This window comes from Apus apus, chromosome 5 (assembly GCF_020740795.1).
Source record: "Apus apus isolate bApuApu2 chromosome 5, bApuApu2.pri.cur, whole genome shotgun sequence".
In the NCBI taxonomy this organism is placed as follows: Eukaryota; Metazoa; Chordata; class Aves; order Apodiformes; family Apodidae; genus Apus; species Apus apus.
The window spans coordinates 11514049-11531351 of record NC_067286.1 but is presented as its reverse complement, the minus strand read 5'-3'; the positions used below and the strand labels follow the sequence as shown (position 1 = coordinate 11531351).

At 48.0% G+C, this 17303-nt stretch overlaps 1 protein-coding gene across 2 annotated transcripts; it reads right to left on the bottom strand.

Annotated features, from left to right (window-relative positions):
* Nucleotides 1-698: 698 nt before the first annotated feature.
* Nucleotides 699-16451, bottom strand: NRIP3 (nuclear receptor interacting protein 3). 2 transcript variants are annotated; one of them, XM_051622298.1, is made up of 7 exons: nt 16133-16451; nt 8732-8911; nt 7998-8080; nt 4599-4738; nt 4136-4188; nt 3941-4038; nt 699-2806 (listed from the first exon to the last, which is right to left on the bottom strand). In XM_051622298.1, the coding sequence occupies exons 1-7, from the start codon at nt 16304-16306 to the stop codon at nt 2791-2793; spliced, it is 744 nt and encodes a 247-aa protein (XP_051478258.1). In that variant the 5' UTR covers nt 16307-16451; the 3' UTR covers nt 699-2790. The 2 variants fall into 2 exon arrangements, with proteins under 2 accessions (XP_051478258.1, XP_051478257.1); XM_051622297.1 differs by having other exon boundaries at nt 3941-4188.
* Nucleotides 16452-17303: the final 852 nt, after the last annotated feature.

The following is a 17303-nucleotide window of genomic DNA, read 5'->3' as shown; positions in this document are numbered from 1 at the left end:
CAGAGAAAGGCAGCCCAGGACCAAGAACAGCCACTTTTACTGGGCTTGGAGTATTGCTGCTTCACCAAAGGTTTTTGCTGCAGAACTTGGGTGTGTAAAAGGATAATTCCTTATTGGTAGAAGAAAGAAAAGCTACTGCTGAAGCAGCCTAAAGCCTATCCAGGCAGTGACAGGAAGCCCCTAAATCCACATTCAAATCTTTGGGGAAAGCCCTGATCTCAGACTTTAGATCTTCTGTTTGTGATTGCATAGCTGCTGCACAGGTGCCATACCTGTCTTCTGCTCTGAATACTTTCTTTTCCTAGCTTCATACAGTTCTAAAAGTTGCTTTTGTATTCCCCTCCACCGGCTGCCTTTGCCCCAGCAAGCCAGCCAGACATGACAGAAACAAACTCAGCTTTCCAAAGGTTAAAACTGAAAGCAGCACAAGCAGGATCTCACAGCTCCTTTGGGAAGGAGCTGCCTGGCAACATAAGGCTGGGATTTCAAATGCTCCCATTTCACTACAAGTGCCATGTGCCATTTGGCATGCCCTGTCAGCACATCCCCACTGCCACTCTCTGATAGCAATTCCCAACAGAAGCACAAAAGCACTGTGGAGTCCCACCAGGGTAAAGAGTGAAATCAACTCCTGTTCTCAACAGTTAAGTGCACTGAAAACAAACCACCAGCATATCCAGGGTACAAGCAAACCAACAGCAATAACAGTGTAACTTTATTCAGATTTAATTTGACATTTAGCACAGTAATAAGCACAGAAAGATGTACCAAAATACCAAACTCATAGCATATAAAATAATCAAATCTATTTCATATTTAGTGAAATATTTCTAGAACACATTGGTGGGACTGCCCTGGGCAGCCCCTGTAAATATACATATATAGCTGTGTTATATAAAATACTGTATGTAGAGAAAGCACTGAAACTTATCACCAAAATAGAAAATAGCTCAAAATATGGATAGTTCAGATTTGCTAGTCATACCCAATATTGAAAAGAGGTTCAAACCCACTGCAGGAGATAAAGCTCCAGCCCAGATGCAATGGGAGGAATGAGATGGCTTTACTGGGCACAGACTAGCTAAAGCTGGCTGGAGCCTGGCTTGCAGGACCTGAGCCAATGGCCACAAATTGAAAAAAGTCACTGGTCCTTGCCCAGGACTGCTGAGACATCTCCTAAGTGGAAATGCCAGCATCAATGGGGGTGATTGCAGCTGATGCTGCACCACAGGATGCCTGGGTGAGCCCTGCGTTAAAGTCTGCGGGGAGGCTTAAGCACACGAACAGCCACTTGGATCCCACAGGAGAAGCCCAGCTGAGCTGTGCCACAGCCTGTGCCTGCCTGGGGCCAAAGGGCTTTTGCTAAGGAAGAGCTGGAGCAGCATTCCCACTCCTTCAGCACACAGCTGGCCCTTGCAGATCTGGCTGCAGTGGGACTGGCCATCGGCAGATGAACAACATCTCGAGGATGTTATTCTGAATTTTAAAGATGCCTGCTCAGCAGATGACAGCAATTAATTCCCATTAGCTTTTAAAAATCAAGAAAGCTGCTTTTGCACAAGACCAGGCTCCCCCAAGCAGTACCATGCATTCGTTCTGGTCTGCAAGTGAGCAGCATGTGAAGTAGCAACCCTGCTGCTACAGGACAGGAACACTGAATGAAGTGTTTGTCCTGGCAAAAACACTGCCCAGAGGGTGACGGAGCTTAGTGTTGTACTGAAGATCCCAAGCAATCTGTAAATAGTTATAAAAAATATGGCATATCTGGCAGCAACACTAAAGTCCACCTGGAGTCGATAACCCGCAGCAGCCGTGCCCGGGCGCTGCCACTGCTCCAGGCTGAGTGCTGGGCGGGCAGGGGGAGGCACCGGTCCTGGCGGCAGGGATGAACCAAGGGCAGGTGGGGCCGTTTGGTTCCTGATATACCAACGAGTCTCTGTCTCTGCTGCTTTTCAGACAACATACTTTTGTGCTTGTTTGTTGCATTTTGGCTCAACACACTTACTAATTTTCCTGCCTACTGCTGTTAGGAAGGCAGCTGAGACCTGCCCAGAGGATTCTTCCTTGGGAGGGGTTTCAAGCGCCAGTGACATGATGGGCTGCCCCAATGTGCTGGTGCCAACCCCGCAGTGAGCTGGGGGCTCCTGGAGATCACCCCAGCAGCCCTCTCAGACGCTATTTCTGTGCTTCTGCCACTTCACTGCAGAGAAACCTATAACCCATTAATAATTCTGTAATTGCTCTTTCTCATCAAGCCAGCAGTTGCATCCCTAATTACATGGCAACAATACTATGCTAACAGGATGATCTATAATTCCTAGGTGGTATTAGCATTGTTATTTTACTCTGAGTAACTTCCCGGTAATGGCCATTTGAATGCAGCAATATCAATTAAGTGAATATAAATACTTAGGCCCTGGAAAAATCATTAATAAAAATTTAATTCTGATAGCCTCTAATCACAGCTAAATACAATTACTCATATGAGGCCACTATAAAAAGAATTTTTATCATCAGAAGGTATTAATAAGGTTTTCCCAACTGTTTGTAATAAAGAGGACACTATATAGAAAAGTCCAGAAAATAAGCACATTTGTTTCTCAAAACCCATAGATAAACATGACAATATCTCTAAATTACTGGCTACTGAACAGGATTTCATTCAGCTCTACTCAAGCTGTAGCCTAGTATAAATATTTCAAAGCAGGGCGCTGCTGTTTCATCTGGAACAGCTGCATAGGATTTCTTTGATGTCAGGCTCTTCTGTCGGGACTGTGTTTCAATATCTCTTTATGACTCCAAATCACTGAAACAGGAAGGAAAAGACATTCAATAAAATACATGTTTTTCATTTATCTAAAAAAAAAAAAAAAAAGCATAAAAAATTGACCTTGAGTACAGTACTAAGAAATAATTCATCACTGCAGTGTCCTGGGCACACACAGTGGGTGCACATGCGCTCTTGTCCTGACTCCTTGCACTAGCGTGTCCATCCCTCATGTACTCCCCAAGGAGTATAAACCCAATTAGCTGAGGAAGGTCTGCTCCTTCCCAGGCTCCTTGAGCTCGGTGGTGTGCAGCACAGCAGGCTCAAGCTGCACAGGGGCTGCAGGATGTCCAAAATGACTGTGGATATTCACGACAGGCGGCAAACGAAGGTACCACCCTGTATCATTCCCCAAAGATTCTTTCTTATGTAGTGAGCAAATGTCATCGCTGAGCAACCACAAGTGCTGCCTACAAAGCTCGAGAGGCACAAAAATGCAAATCCACCTCTCAGGCACCCAGAGTCTGCCAGTTTCGTAAGTCAGAGTGATAGGTCTCTTTTTCACAGTGCTCAGTGAGGAAGAGCTCTGTGCAGTGCCTGGAAGAAAGGAGATTGCCCTGCCTGCTACTTGACTGCCGGCACAAGCTACACATGTTGAGGAACCAGAGTGGGTGGCACAGATTTCTCTGTCTACAGGGAGATAAGGCTGAAAAAGTCCAGGACATCAGGAGCAGCTAGTGGGAGGGCAACCAGGGCGAAGAGGCAACACCGTTATCTCCGGGAAGCATCTCTCTCCTCTGCACTTTGCGAAACATTCATGTGGGTTTGTTTGCCTTGCTTCATAAATATATTCCAGAAAAAGGTTTGTTTGGGAACACGCTCAAAGCAGTGCTCAAGGAGTCTCCTGAGTGACCTCCAAAAAGTCCATTTCCTAAGGCATTATTTCCACGTGCGTGTCTTTTCAGACACCTTGGCTGCTGTACAAGGCTTACTGGAGGGGGGGGGGGGAAGTGGCTGAAAAAGGGAGACTCGGTTTCAGAACTCAATGAGCTGATTAAAACAATTTCTGCCAGTGACGGTGAGCTCTTGCTTGCCTGCAGCTCAGGTCTGTGCTGGGGGGCAGGGCTGTCAGGCTCGGCGGGCACACACAGCTCACCTCCCCAACCCACTTACTGCTCTCCCGCCGCAGCGCTGCCACCGCCCACAAACGGGATTTCTTCCCTGTCCGTCTTCCCCAGAACGAGATGGTGCTTCTCCATGTTTATGACACACTACAGAATAAATACCTTTAGGTAAGAGGGAAAACTGCAGTTCGCAGTGGTCCCAGCTCCCCCAGCCTGGGGAAAAGGTCTGCTGGAAAACCCCTACCTTCAGAGATTTCAGTGTCTGCAGCCCAAAAGAGAAGGGTTTCTCATTGTCTTCTGAAAAATAGGAACATTCAGATTTATACATTCAAAATGTTCTTCCGTGTTTTTTGTAAGTTACTCCATCCTTCTTTGCTGGCTGCTCTGCTAAATAAAACCCTGTTTATGAAGTGACTGAGTTATTCCAGAGGGGAAGACAATCAAACAAGGGCAGGCTGATGCACCTGCAGGGAGGCACAGTGGTCACTCCATCAGCGCAGCAGAGCACAAGCATGGTGCTGCCAGTGCAGCCCTGCTGAACGCATCCCCCCCCCACCCTCCATTTGAAGGGCCTAACAAGGGCTTCTGCAGCAGAAAAGCAGTATTTCTATTTTAATATTAACAGGTTTCTGAAGCTTGGTTTCTCCCCCGAGGGTAAGAGTGAGCAGAGCCCCAGCCCGGGCCCAGAGGAGCACACACAGACTCACCCAGAACGAGGACCGTGCACTCCACAGGGATGGCTCCCACTGTCAGGGCCAGGCACTCGATCTGACCAATCACCCTCCCCTTGTACAGCACTGAAACCATCTCGTCTTCACCAGGGAGTGCTTTGAGGTGCTCCTTTAACCTGTGCATTGAAAACACTCTGACGTGAAACAGCCACAGTTCAGTTGCTCTGGCAAGCAGCAAATGGCGTTTGGAGGGTACTAACAAGCTCTTAGCTTGCTCGTATTACCACATTATTATTGGGAAGCTGCTTTCTTGGCAGGTTTTCCGTGATGCTCAGCATACATCCAGCAGCCTACACCCACATCAGACCATCACACGACCCATGATGCAGCCCTGGGGCCACAGACCCTGCCCAAGCAGAACTCCTGCCTGAATTTTGCTTTTTACCTGAGGAATCATTTCCCTGCATTTCCTCAAAAATCAGGGAAGCTGCTGATCTAAAATGGCTTCTAATGCAGTGTGAGTGTAAGGAAGGGATGCTTCACTCCTACACCCACCGGTGGAGCCACCAACACCATGTCCCCACGTCTCACAGCTGGGCAGCACGTCCGATCCTGGCTTATTAGAAAATGCTGCTTCTGGGTTTAATCAAGGACATGGGGACAGATCAATCACATTCTGCCCAAAAAAAGAAAAAAGGGTGTCAGGGATATCTCAGGTTCAGTAATTTCTTCTATCTATGCCCCATATACTACTCTAACAACACTGATTAATTATTTAGCTTCAGTTTCATTTTTAAACTGAATGAGAATCTAATGGAAAGGCAGTTGAAAGTGGTGATCTCTCCCTTGGATAAAAGCTGTATCACTTTTTAGATATTTGAGGGACCTTTCTGCTGAGCTGCACTACAGCAGTGCATTTGCTTGCCTGTCCATCTGTTTTAGGGGGAACCAGCCCCCCACAAAGGTCCTGGGGCTCAGGTGGGGACTGCCCATGCCATTCAATGCAGGTGCAAGGACCAGGAGATGTAGCAGAGAGAGGGAGCTGGATCTCCTCTGCTGCTTTCCTTAAGGGCCAGCCATAAAAAGCAGTGGGAACACAAAAAGATGTTTCTGAGCATTTTGGCCCTGAGCTGGCTTTGCTCTGGCCCAAGACAGGTTGGAGTGGCTTTTTGAGTGCAGTGAACTCCAAAGCCTTCTGTATCTGCTCAGGGGAAGACGTGGTCTTTGGCTGTGGGTTTTGTTGCCCCCCAGTTGTCCCCACCACAGGGCACAGGCTGTGGTGCTGGAGCCAGGACATGAACAGAGTCAAGATACAGCTGGAGATGGCTCCTTGCTCCATAACCCACTGACCCAGATGTTTTCACAGATGCGACCAGGGCTATTGTCAGGCTGCAGGGGGGGTGACAGGGTAAAGCCACCTTCAAGGGAGCTCTTCATTACAGCTGGGGCTGACCCAAGGACAGACAGATAGCACATGGGCAAGGCACGGCTGAAAGCCAGCCAGGGAACTGCAGTGAAGTGAGGAGAAGCACAGAGGTATGATGCAGTGGCACATCTTGGAGTTGGGTTTGAAAGTGTAAAGTTCTCAGCAGCGTGCAGTGACCAGAGCTGCTCACTAACAGCTGCACCTGCATCTCCACAGGAGATATCTTAGGTTGTGGCAACTTGCTGGAGAACCCCACCACTTTCCCCAGAGGCAAGAAGAGCTGGAATGGCAACATAGCAAGATGCAACAAGATTTTTTTAAAAAATAAGGGAAGAATTGACCCTGTTACTCAGGGACATACACACTGCTTTTAAACATTGAGCCCCCAGACACATCAGCAGCCGGGCCCATCCTCAGAGCTGCTGAGGCTCAGCCACAGGCAGCAGCAAAGCACACAGCAGGGACCTTCCTGCCCCAGCAGGAACAAGAGCAAAATCACCCAGCATGCCTCTTCCCTGCTGCTTTCCAGGGCTGGATTTAAATAAAACTCGTGTTTTATCATTGCCACACATGCTGGACTGCTTTGAAGTGCAACATCCTAGAGAGGTGCCTGTTGTCGCACGGGACCCACCACAGCAATGGCAGAGCAAGCCAGGCATCAAAGCCCTGGTTGCAACCCACTTTGTTAACCTGGGTTTAGCTTCTGTCCTCGGCAAACATAGGCAGCAGAGGAGCTGCAGGAGCTGCATGTGCTGCCATGCAAGCCCTGCAGCAGGCAAGGCTGCCTTGCAGGCAGCTGCCTGCAGCTCCTGACCACCCTAGGCTCCATGGGGACCCACTCAGCAAGAACCAAAGCTCTATCATTACTGATGCATAACACTGGGCAGGGACATGGGTCTTTTACTGCAGCTCTCCAGCTGATGGCTACAGAAGTAGTCTTGCTCAAATCAGGAGGGAATCCCCATAATCTGAGAGCAGAAAGTGGCTTTAACCTGTTTTTTAAGCCCTCTTTGAAGGACAGGACTGCTGAAGCAGAGTGGTTCTGCAGAAACTGCACACGACACACCTGAGTAACACAGCAAGCAGATGAACTGTCACAGAGCATTGCTGTGCAACTCAGACATGTTGAGCAGCCACTACAGCATCTTGCAAGATGAGACCCCACCAAATGCACTGTTACCATCCCAGAGCGAGGCTGACCAGCTCCACAGTTTGTGACAAGCTTGTCACAGCACAGCCACCTTCTAGCCCCTAAATGCTGTTACGCAAAGAAGTAATTACTGTCTGGACAGAAAGCAAGCACCATTCATTCAGGGTCATGCAGCAGTGCTCAGTGAGCAACTGCAATTGATTTTTACATAATCACTGCAAGTCTATGCTAAAAATAAATTACTCTATGGGAATAAAGTGCCAAAACCTCCTTGATACCCTGTGAGATGATGCCTAGATTGCTGCTCCTTGGAGATCAGCAGTTTTGCTGCAAATGGCTGGCAGTCAGCTCTCTAACACTACGTAAAGACAGTTCCTTCCCCTTCCACTGGGAGAAGTTTGTAGCAGCAGACACCAAATTTCAAGCACGTGCATCTACAGAACCCCACAGCTGCTCTACACCTGGTGCTGGGGCCAGCTGTGCTGCAGCCACCAGCAGGAGCACATCTAATTCCCTGCCATGAGGACCCGCAGGGCTGGTTTGACCAAGCCCCATGCCTGCCCCAGGGACACAGGGGGCTGGGGGGCAGCAGCGAGGCACTGAAAAGATACCGATACATCCAGCCCTCTGACGGGATTTATTCAGAGGTCATTACGTTGGTACAAGTGGATTTTTATTTCAGCTCCCTGCAAGGATAAACCAGGATTTGGTTGTAAGAGGATGCCTGGAGGCTTGCCCAGGCACAGCCCAAAGCACTCCCTTCCAGAATGGCCATTCCTGGTGCAAGCAAAGCCCCAGCCCTGGGACCACTGCCTATGCCATGAGTTCCCACAAAACAGAAATCCAGCTGGATATTTACCCTAGCCTGTCCAGGCAGGCTGATGACATGAGGTTGTGCTGTGAGCCAGTGTCCACCACGGCCTTCAGCTCCTTCCCTGCACACTGCAAAAACAAGCAGAGACAGGAGATGATGTATGGAGTGCAGGATGAGTGCAGGGTGTCTGGGATCTCTGCTCTGCACACGTTGGTCCTTGCCAAAATGCCAACAGCTCCTCACGCCAGCCCATCCTCATTCCACTGCATGCTCAAGAGTCCACAGGGTATCGCCTCATCCACCCCAAGTCCCTGAGCCCTTCCTGGCAGTATTTGCCCCTGCAGAAAGCAGAAGGGGCAGCCCCAGGCAGGAGGGGCTATTGTGGAGAGTGGGAAATACAAAAGAGCATGGGGGTAAGGAGGAAAAGTGTGAAATTACCCTTGGGGAAAGGAAAAAGGGATGGCACTTGAGGAAAACAGGCTGTGAGCACAGGGATTCACTGTGGATAGTATTACTCCTCAGGCCCTTAGCATGCTGCCCCAACCTGGCTACTGCCACCACCCTGATGTCCAAGGGAAGACCATCAGACCAGTTTTCTCTGTGACACCCAGGTGGGTGTCTGTGCCACAGCAGCCCTGAGCTGCAGAGGACAGCTGTGACAGCCTGAGTGGCATGTAACTCTCATCAGGAAACGTGGAGAACAAGAGTATTGCTTGAGGCTGTCAGACATAAAATTTGCTGGGGAAAAAAGACCCAGAAGGCTGGGGAGGGGCTGTTACCTGGCAGTTCACCTCTATGAGCTCCTCGTCCTCCATTTTCCCTGAGCTGCCCAATTGGGTTTGATTCAGCCTGTTGGCCTGCACTGAGATGTCACTCTTGGGAGTCCAGCTGCCTCGGCTGCTTCGTAATTTTGATAGATTTGTCTCCATCAGGCGCTTCTGCAGGATATTATGTGGTTGCTTTAAGAAAAAAACACAGAAGAACAGGGTGAAGTCAGAGGGAGGCCATGAAATGACCTGCATCACCAGCCTGCTTGTGGTGCCCATGGGCCAGCACTGCCCTCACAGAAGGGATGCTCTAAAGTCTCTCTCTCTCCCTGATTCCCAGACTACACATACTCTTCCTAGCCTACATAATCTATTTGCTCTCCTGCCAGCTCTGGCTTACCTGGCTTTGACTAAGTACTACTCTGTATTGGCAAAGGAATCATCCTTTCAAAATATTAAACAGAATTTGGAGGGGTGCCTTTCTTTTTCCAAACTCAAGTTGAAGTTGAAGATTTGAGTCAGACTTTTCCAAGCTGGTGTTTCAGTCATAATTACCTCCATCTGTTGATAAGGAGATCGGGAAGTCTACAGTGATGTGAAAAGTTAAAAGGTAACAAATTGCATTTCCAATTACATATACCACTGAGGCATGAAAAAGGTATATGGACATACTGAACCTAGCAGGTGTTTTCATTGAGCACTGTCATTGCTGGCTTAGGAAACGTGTCCAGCCTCCATCTGTGGCAATTCTCTTTGCATGAACTGACCCAGAATTTAAGAAGCTGATTCAGGTATCTGTGCATTGGCTCTTACACATGTGAGTGAACAAGGTACAACTGCACAGAGAGCTACAGATGATGTCTCTTTTAAGACCTAGTTTGGCCTTTAGATCAGAATTTGGTCTAAAATTACGCTGCACTTCTCTTCCCTCTACATTTGTATTTACCTGCTAAGGGTGAGTGAATGGGACCAATCCTGGGTGCCATGCCACAGGAGGGAAAGGAGAAAAGGAGAAGAGGTAAGATTGTCTAAGGTATGTAAGTAAGTATGTAGGTAGGTAGGTATTCTCCTGGGAACCTGCACTCTTCATGCTGTGGCTTCTTTTTTAGTCTGTCATTTCCATTTGCTCTGTGAGTAACATGTTGCCTCTCAAAACCTCCTCCAACTGCTTTCCCAAAAGCCATTTATGTTTAATGTTCATCACGGGTGGATGCACATACTCTGCTGGAGGTGAAATGACTCTGCTTGATTATCTGCTCATTTCTCTGCCTGGCTAATCTTTCCCCCTCGCACCCCCATTACTGCCCACTCCTTCAGATTTTAATTTATCCACAGTGAGATCTTCTTACTGGCTAACCCCTGATTTTTTGCATTCATATGAAATATGCCTGTGCATTTGCAGAGACATCTAAACCAGCAAACCTCCTCATCCCAAGGGAATTTCAGTGAGATCAGGGCAACTTTGAAAACCTCACGCTGCAGTTCCTCAAGTTGGCCAGCATGGACCCTCGTGCACATCTTCAAAATATTCTGTGCAACGTTAAATAACAGCACTTACAAAAGGCTAATGCAACTTGGCATCATCCTAAAATAACTGCAACCATGTCCGTGCTTCACATCCTGCTGTAGGCGTAACACGGGTGGTTAAACTGGACCTGACTGGTGAGATCAGATAGACGCAGCCAACACTAGTGGTCACCGGGCAGATAAACTCCTTTTTTCTCCACGTGGCACTGTTCTTACTACTGCATACCACTTGAGACTGGAAAGGAAATAAAATGTCATTACCTTACTACTCTCTAAAACTACCTTCAAGGAGGTTGTAAAGAGGTGGGGACAAGTGATAGGACAAGAGGTAATAGCCCAGGTTGCATCAGGGGAGATTTAGATTGGATGTTAGGAAGAATTTATTCACCAAAAGGGTTATCAGGCATTGGAACAGACTGTCCAGGGCAGTGGTGGAGTCACCATCCCTGGAGGTATCTAAGAGTCATATAGGCATAGTACTTTGGGATATGGTTTAGTTAAGGACTTGTCAGTGTTAGGTTAACGGTTGGACTCAGTGATCTTGAAGGGCTTTTCTACTGAAGGTAATTCTGTGATTCTGTGACTTTTGATTGCAGGTGCTATGTCTGACCAGCATGCTAGAGAGAATGACCTGTGTAAACACAATAATGTTAATGAGTTCCTAATGACAGGGAGAAATCAGATCCAGCATTGCACTATCTCCTTCAGGCACAAAAAGTAACAAAGCTCCAGCACTGCTCTGGTGACCACTGTCTTCCCAGTGAGACTGAGCAGCAGAAACCACTGTTACTCAACTAGAATAAAGGCAGGCAGACTGGCTCTACTAGTAATGGACCCTGTGCTGAGGGACAATGTTTGGAAGTGAAGGCTCCCTTCCACGAGGCAGAAGCTGTAGGTGCATAGTCAGGACTGTGATCACCTCCAAAGCTTCTCACCTGAGAAAAATGCAAGGCAGGGTTTGCCGACAGTGCATAGTGACCCTTCTTACCCCTCATGTTTGCCTGCAACTCGGGCACATGTCTGGAGGACTAATTCTTCACATCATCAAAAAACAAAATGAGGGCATAGGGGACTAAAGCAGTAGATAGGTGAAGTTCCCAGCAGGCCAGAAGACAGCCTGTTGCACAGTGGTCACCTCCTCACTTTCAGCCTTGCTCAGCACAGGCTGAGAGAAATTTCTGAATGACACCACCCAGGACAGTCTGGGTGCTATTCTGATCTGTTTGGCCTCAATCACAAATACCTTTGATAGAACAGGCTGGAGAAGAACAATTCACCAGCACAGTCATCATTATTAGCTACATGTCATCTATCATTTATTTAAAACTTGTTTTTTCTTTTTTTTTGTCCCTGAAACTTCTTCTGTGGATTGTTAACCAATTACATATGTGGGTTTTCTCAGGCTCTGGTTTTATGAATCCTATTTGTGATCGATCTCCAAAAAGGAAAAAATCCAGCACTCAGTGAACACAAGTTACCCTCACAAACAGGACTGTCTTCTGTTGATGCTTGCTCTTCTGAAAGCTGCAGTGAATCCTGCCTTCAGGGGGACAAATGTTGCTTATGTTGTGCTCCAATACAGAAATAATCTAGCAAGAGGGGGCTGAAAAGGTTCCCCGCAGCACCATCTTGTCTCAGGCTATTAATTATCTTGCTTTAACTTGTATTTCCCTGGACTCTCCTGTGCAACAGAGTGAGGGATGTTAGTCATGGAGATTACTCAAGTGACAGATACGTACTTGGTAAACAGATAATGTGCCAGGGAACATTTGAAATACACATTTGGCTGGAAAACTGCAAGCAGACCATATCTGAGAGTGAGGGAGAGGAGGAAAACCTCCCTCTGACAGTGATGGGGAAGGCAGCTCTCCTTCCAGCACAAGCTGGCCACACAGCTAGGACTGTGTTTGAAGTAACCCAGATTATCTGGCACTGTCTACTGTGCATTGCACAAAACTGTTGAAAGTTTTATAAAAACATAAAATGTTACATACCATTGCATGTGTGCAAGAAATAAGTTATTCCTTAATATCATTCAACACAATATAAGTACAAAGCAGGATGTTTTTGATAAGATATCTTCCTTTCCATCCGTGAGACTTTGAAAAAGTCTATAATCACTAAAAAAGTCACAGTAGGAACCTAAAAGGAGTGGAGACACCAGCTATTGCTGAATCTATTTACCACTGTCTGTGAAAACGACAAATCATTTGGTTCAGTTTGATTCCTCTCTAATGCTGCAGAACACAGCTGCACCTTGCAGTATCCATCTCTCTGGCAGGTTTCCCACTATTTCAGCTTCTAGATCCAAGGATAACAAGACCCATCAGCAACAGTTTCACTGAGGTGGAGATGAAAGTCCGGAAGATGCCAGCTCCTCCCCTCCCCAAACCCATCTCAAGTTTGCCCTCCCTTCTGCACTTAGCACAAAAAAAAAAAAAAAGAAGTTTTAACACAGCAACAGAGCTTGTCCCAAGAAATAACAAATTTCTCTCTCTTCTTCCCATCTTTCATCCAAACTTTCCTCTTCTACTAGCAACCTGTGCTCAGGTGCTGTCAGTCCTTCTTGCAGGGGGATGAGGTGGGACAAGGTATGCTCCCTGTCCTACTGCACCCTCTGGGCCAGGTCTCTAAGACAGTGCAAGTAACATCAAAGTGTTTTTCCTTTTAGCCAAGACACAACAAACTGGGGAGTGCACAGTGGGAAAGCAGGGAAAACTGAATGTACTGCAATTAACTGTGATGTTGCACCAGCTGCAGGAGCAGTGGACAGGGCCACAGGGGCACCCAGAGCTGTGCCAAGGACCTGGGCATCTAGGGGAGGCTCTGAGGGCATTTTGGGAGGAGGAAATGGTTTTGTTGTTGTTCTTGCTTGTTAATATTTATAGCTTTGTTTCACAGCTTGTAAAATGATGGGGGACTGCTTCAGGCAAAGCCCCTCCAAACCAGTCCAGCACCTCTTGGGGTGACGACAAAGTGTCAGAGCATGAGGAGGAGCCTCCAAGGTCCAGCACGCCCTGCACAAGTCGGGGGGTCATGGTTACAGTGTCAGGAAGCCCAAATCCCAGCCAACAACCATCTCATGTCTATTTTCTGGGCTTCAGGGAGGAGGCTAAGAGTAAGGCATCAAAACAAACCACATTCTGCTCTGTGTCGCCAGCCCTGCATTTGCTGAGTGCAATGTATGCAATTCTATAGCTTGATCTTATACCAGGCAAATGAAGTGGAATTTGTGGATGGAATGAGAAGCTAGAATAGTTTGGTCCAAGTCAGAATAATGTACTGAAAAATATTGGAGGCTTAACATAGATAGTTACAACCAATGTTCATCAAGCCTGCCTTTACAAGGCATCATCAGGAGAGACTGTTCAGGAGCTGTGTAAGGGCACACAGCTGGGGGATGCCAGCCCACCCATGCTGATGCCCTGCTGCTGCCTCACTGAGCACAGCAACCCCCTGAACTGCTGCCAGAAGGCATTTCTCCCCAAAATCAGGAAGACTGCTGCCAGCTGTCACCATGACAGACAGGGTCTGTCCTCACCACCTGTCCCATCTCTGGGGAGCTGTTACCTCCTCTCTTCTCCTGCCAAAGCCACTGGAAAATCCCCATGGGAAACCCTGCATTAATAATGCCAGTCACGTCAGAAGCCCTTCCACCCACATCACCACAGCTGTCACACAGCTTTAGACTCGAAAATTTGCTGCTTTGTTAGGAGGCATGCAGTTATCCACAAGAAAGGCAAGCAAAAGCCCTGGGCAAAGAACCCTGTTGCTCTGGGCCTCCTGACTGTACAGCTCAACCCCTCTGGACCTGGACCTCTCACTATGAGGCCATGCCAAGGTGCCGTTCCACATTTTGGAAGCTCTTGGTGCTTCTCCAGTCTTAGAGATGCATGATCTCCCTCTCCTCCTGGGGACAACACTTGTGAGTCCCAGGGAGACAGAGAGGGTCCTCTTGAAGCACTGTGGCATGAGCCTGGCAGTGCTGGCTCACTGTAACGTGACCCACGGCAACAACTCTGAAGTTTATGGCATCTATTCTGGGGCTGAAGAAACAGGTCTGGGGATGTTCCAGTACTGTCTCTTTGGGGATTTCCCATAGGTCCCATAGCAAGCCCTGGCCTCATGTGCCCACTGTCCCATCACCCCTTGCTGTGGTGTGGGGGCAAGGTGGTTTTGCAGTGGGGTAGCCCACACCAGCTCAATTCTCACCCCATCCCTGGCTGGAGAACCACCACAGCCAGGGTAGCCAGGACAGCCAGGGCAGGCAGCACAGCTCTGCCATGCCACGCCTCCTTTCTGTCCTCGGATGGATCAGGAGCTGAGGACCTCTCCAGGGGCTTGGGAACATCCCTGGAGAGAGCCCTCTATGCTGACCCTCCTCTCAAGGGCTGTGGGTGCAGCAGGGACGATGCTGCAGCCATGGCTCAGCTGAGACAGACACAGGAGCAGGGAGGAAAACTTGGGTGACGTTTGTGGCCAGAACCATGGAGAGGAACCCCATGCTCTGCCCCTGGCATCGGGGCCAAACCTGGTCCTCACTGCTGTGGGGATAAGGATTTCAGTGCTCAGTGCCCCTGACTCTTGCTACCTGTTGCCCCTCTCATCTGAGCAGAACAAAAACCCCTGTCATTGGGGTCTCATCCCCACACGCTGTGGGTTGCTGAGCCATGACACGTTATTTAGACTCTGCAGGTAACAGTAATAACACCACCCTTATGCTCTGAAAGGCACTTTGTAGCTCCCCAATGGAGAGCTGCCATTCAATGGAGACCAGGAAAGATCCTTTTGAGCCTTTCCCTGGGCAGGAGTTTCATTCCCTACAACTGCAAAACACTTGGGATGTCAAAACAATCACATCCATGTACACTGCAGAGAACAACCAACTCATTCCACATATCTCAGCCAGTCAGAGGCAATCCTAACGCAGATGTGCAGGGAAGCACAGAACAGAACTACCCCACTAAAAATAGATTGGTTTTTCTCAATGTGCTTCTATTGGGCATTGAAAGAAACACCTGTTTTGTGTTACAAGGTGCAACAATTTTGCAACAATTAGGCAAAAAAAAAAACCAAACAGACACAAACACACACACACAAAAAAACAAACCCACAAAAAAAAAAAACACTAAAGGAGCTTTCCTTGGTAGGATATATTTTCTAGATTTTGCTCTTTACATCAGAAGTTTTGATATTACATTTAAGTATCATTTTCCATTAGAGAAAACTCAAACATCTGTGCATGTTGGCATTTAGAAATGATCTCCAGCCCTGGGACATGGTGAAAAATATTGTATGTCAGCTATAGGGTCACATGGATCATTGCACATGTGAATATTTTAAACCTAAACTATGTACCTTCATTTTTAAAAATCCAAATATAAATATATATACATATATATATATATATAAAACTTTATCAGAGTGTAATCTTGGCAGTCTTATATTTGGAAGTACTAGTGACTGCACTTTACAGGATCTTTTATTATTTTATGTTTTGAGTATATATGCATCACACATCATTATATGTGTATAAATGTATGTATTATATGAAGCCATTTTGATTGATTCAGAGAGGATTTTTATAATGAAAACAGTTTCCTTCTTCTGACATTCATGCAAATGTAAAAAAATAAAAATACAAAGCTTTTTCATCTGCGTGCCAGACATCTGAAAACACCTACAAGCAAAAAGCAACCCTGGTAATAACTAGCAAAATTCCACTCCCTTCTTTTTGCACACAAAAGCCTCATTTTTATACCAATTTCGACTACCAACCAACTTCACCTCCTAACAGAAAAATGGCACAAATGACAACGAAAATAAAGCTGACACTGCCCGACCAGCTTCTTAAGTCTCCTTCCAGCAAACACAATAAAGCCTTACAGTATCTTTTGAAGTGCCCAGCTTCTTCAGCCCGTCCAGAGGCAGGAGATCTGCAGAATCCTTGTGAATAAACTGAACCGCCTGCTTCATTCTCCTCTGCTGGCGGAGAGACGCCGCTTCCCTGATCTCCACTTCTTTTCTACTCGGCTCTGTCAGGATACCCGAATAAAACATCCTTCCGCCCGCGTACGACTCGCTTCTTGAAGATGTGCCTCTCGGGGAGATGGAGCTGGGAGATGCTCTGTCGCCCGCACTTTATAGGCAGAGCCCGGTGACGCCTGCAGCCCGGCAGGTGCTCCAGCCAGCGCGGCCGAGCAAGGAGGGGCTGGGCACAGAGAGCGGCTCGGGCTGAGGGAACCACCCGGCGCTGCTCCTCCCCGCTGCCTGTCCTGAAAGCAGGACTCGCTGCAGGCGACTGCCAGCTCTCAAAGCCCCCCGGCAGCCTCACGGGCAGAAAAGAGAGCTCTGTGCCAGTGCTCCTGCACTCACAGAATGTCCCTGGCTGGAAGAGACCACCAAGATCACCCAGTCCAGCCCCTCCGAGATCACCCAGTCCAGCCCTAGACCTAACACTGCAAGCTCACCACTAGACCACGTCCCTAAGCACCAGGTCCACATGCCGCTGAAATGCATCCAGAGGTGGTGACTCCACCACTTCCCTGGGCAAACTATTCCAATGCCTGACAACCCTTTTGGTGAAAAAATGCTTCCTCATATCTCCCCTGGAGCAGCTTGCATCCATTCCCTTGTGTCCTATCACACACATCACCAGGGAGAAGAGGCTGTCCCCCTCATCACTCCAACCTCCTTTCAGGTAGTTGTAAAGAGCAATGAGGTCTCCCTTCAGCCTCCTCTTCTCCAGACTCAACAACCCCAACTAAACAAATCTTTTCTGTCCAGGAGGCTGCTGGGGGGCTTTGAGAGCTGCAAAGAGCCCTGGGGGCCAGTGCTGGACACGTGGAGGTTTGCTACCCTATGCCTGGGGCCAGCAGGCTAGGGCAGGCTCTGGATGCCACTGGCCTCACTGAAGCACCACAGGCACTGACCTGCATTGTCACTGTCTACTCAAGTCACCAGGAACAGTAAGGACTGCCACAAAAAAATGGCCCAGACAATCCGGGGCACCCCAAATGTGTTTTTATATGGTGTTCCTATGTCTGTCAAAAGTTAG

Excerpts from the sequence above, each read along its gene's own strand:
- NRIP3 (XM_051622297.1), bottom strand. The coding sequence starts at position 16,306 with ATGTTTTATTCGGGTATCCTGACAGAGCCGAGTAGAAAAGAAGTGGAG. Across the intron at positions 8,081-8,731 it reads TCATAGAGGTGAACTGCCAG|TGTGCAGGGAAGGAGCTGAA; the intron begins GTAACAGCCCCT and ends TTGTTTTTGCAG. Across the intron at positions 4,739-7,997 it reads GCCTGCCTGGACAGGCTAGG|GTTAAAGGAGCACCTCAAAG; the intron begins GTAAATATCCAG and ends TTCAATGCACAG.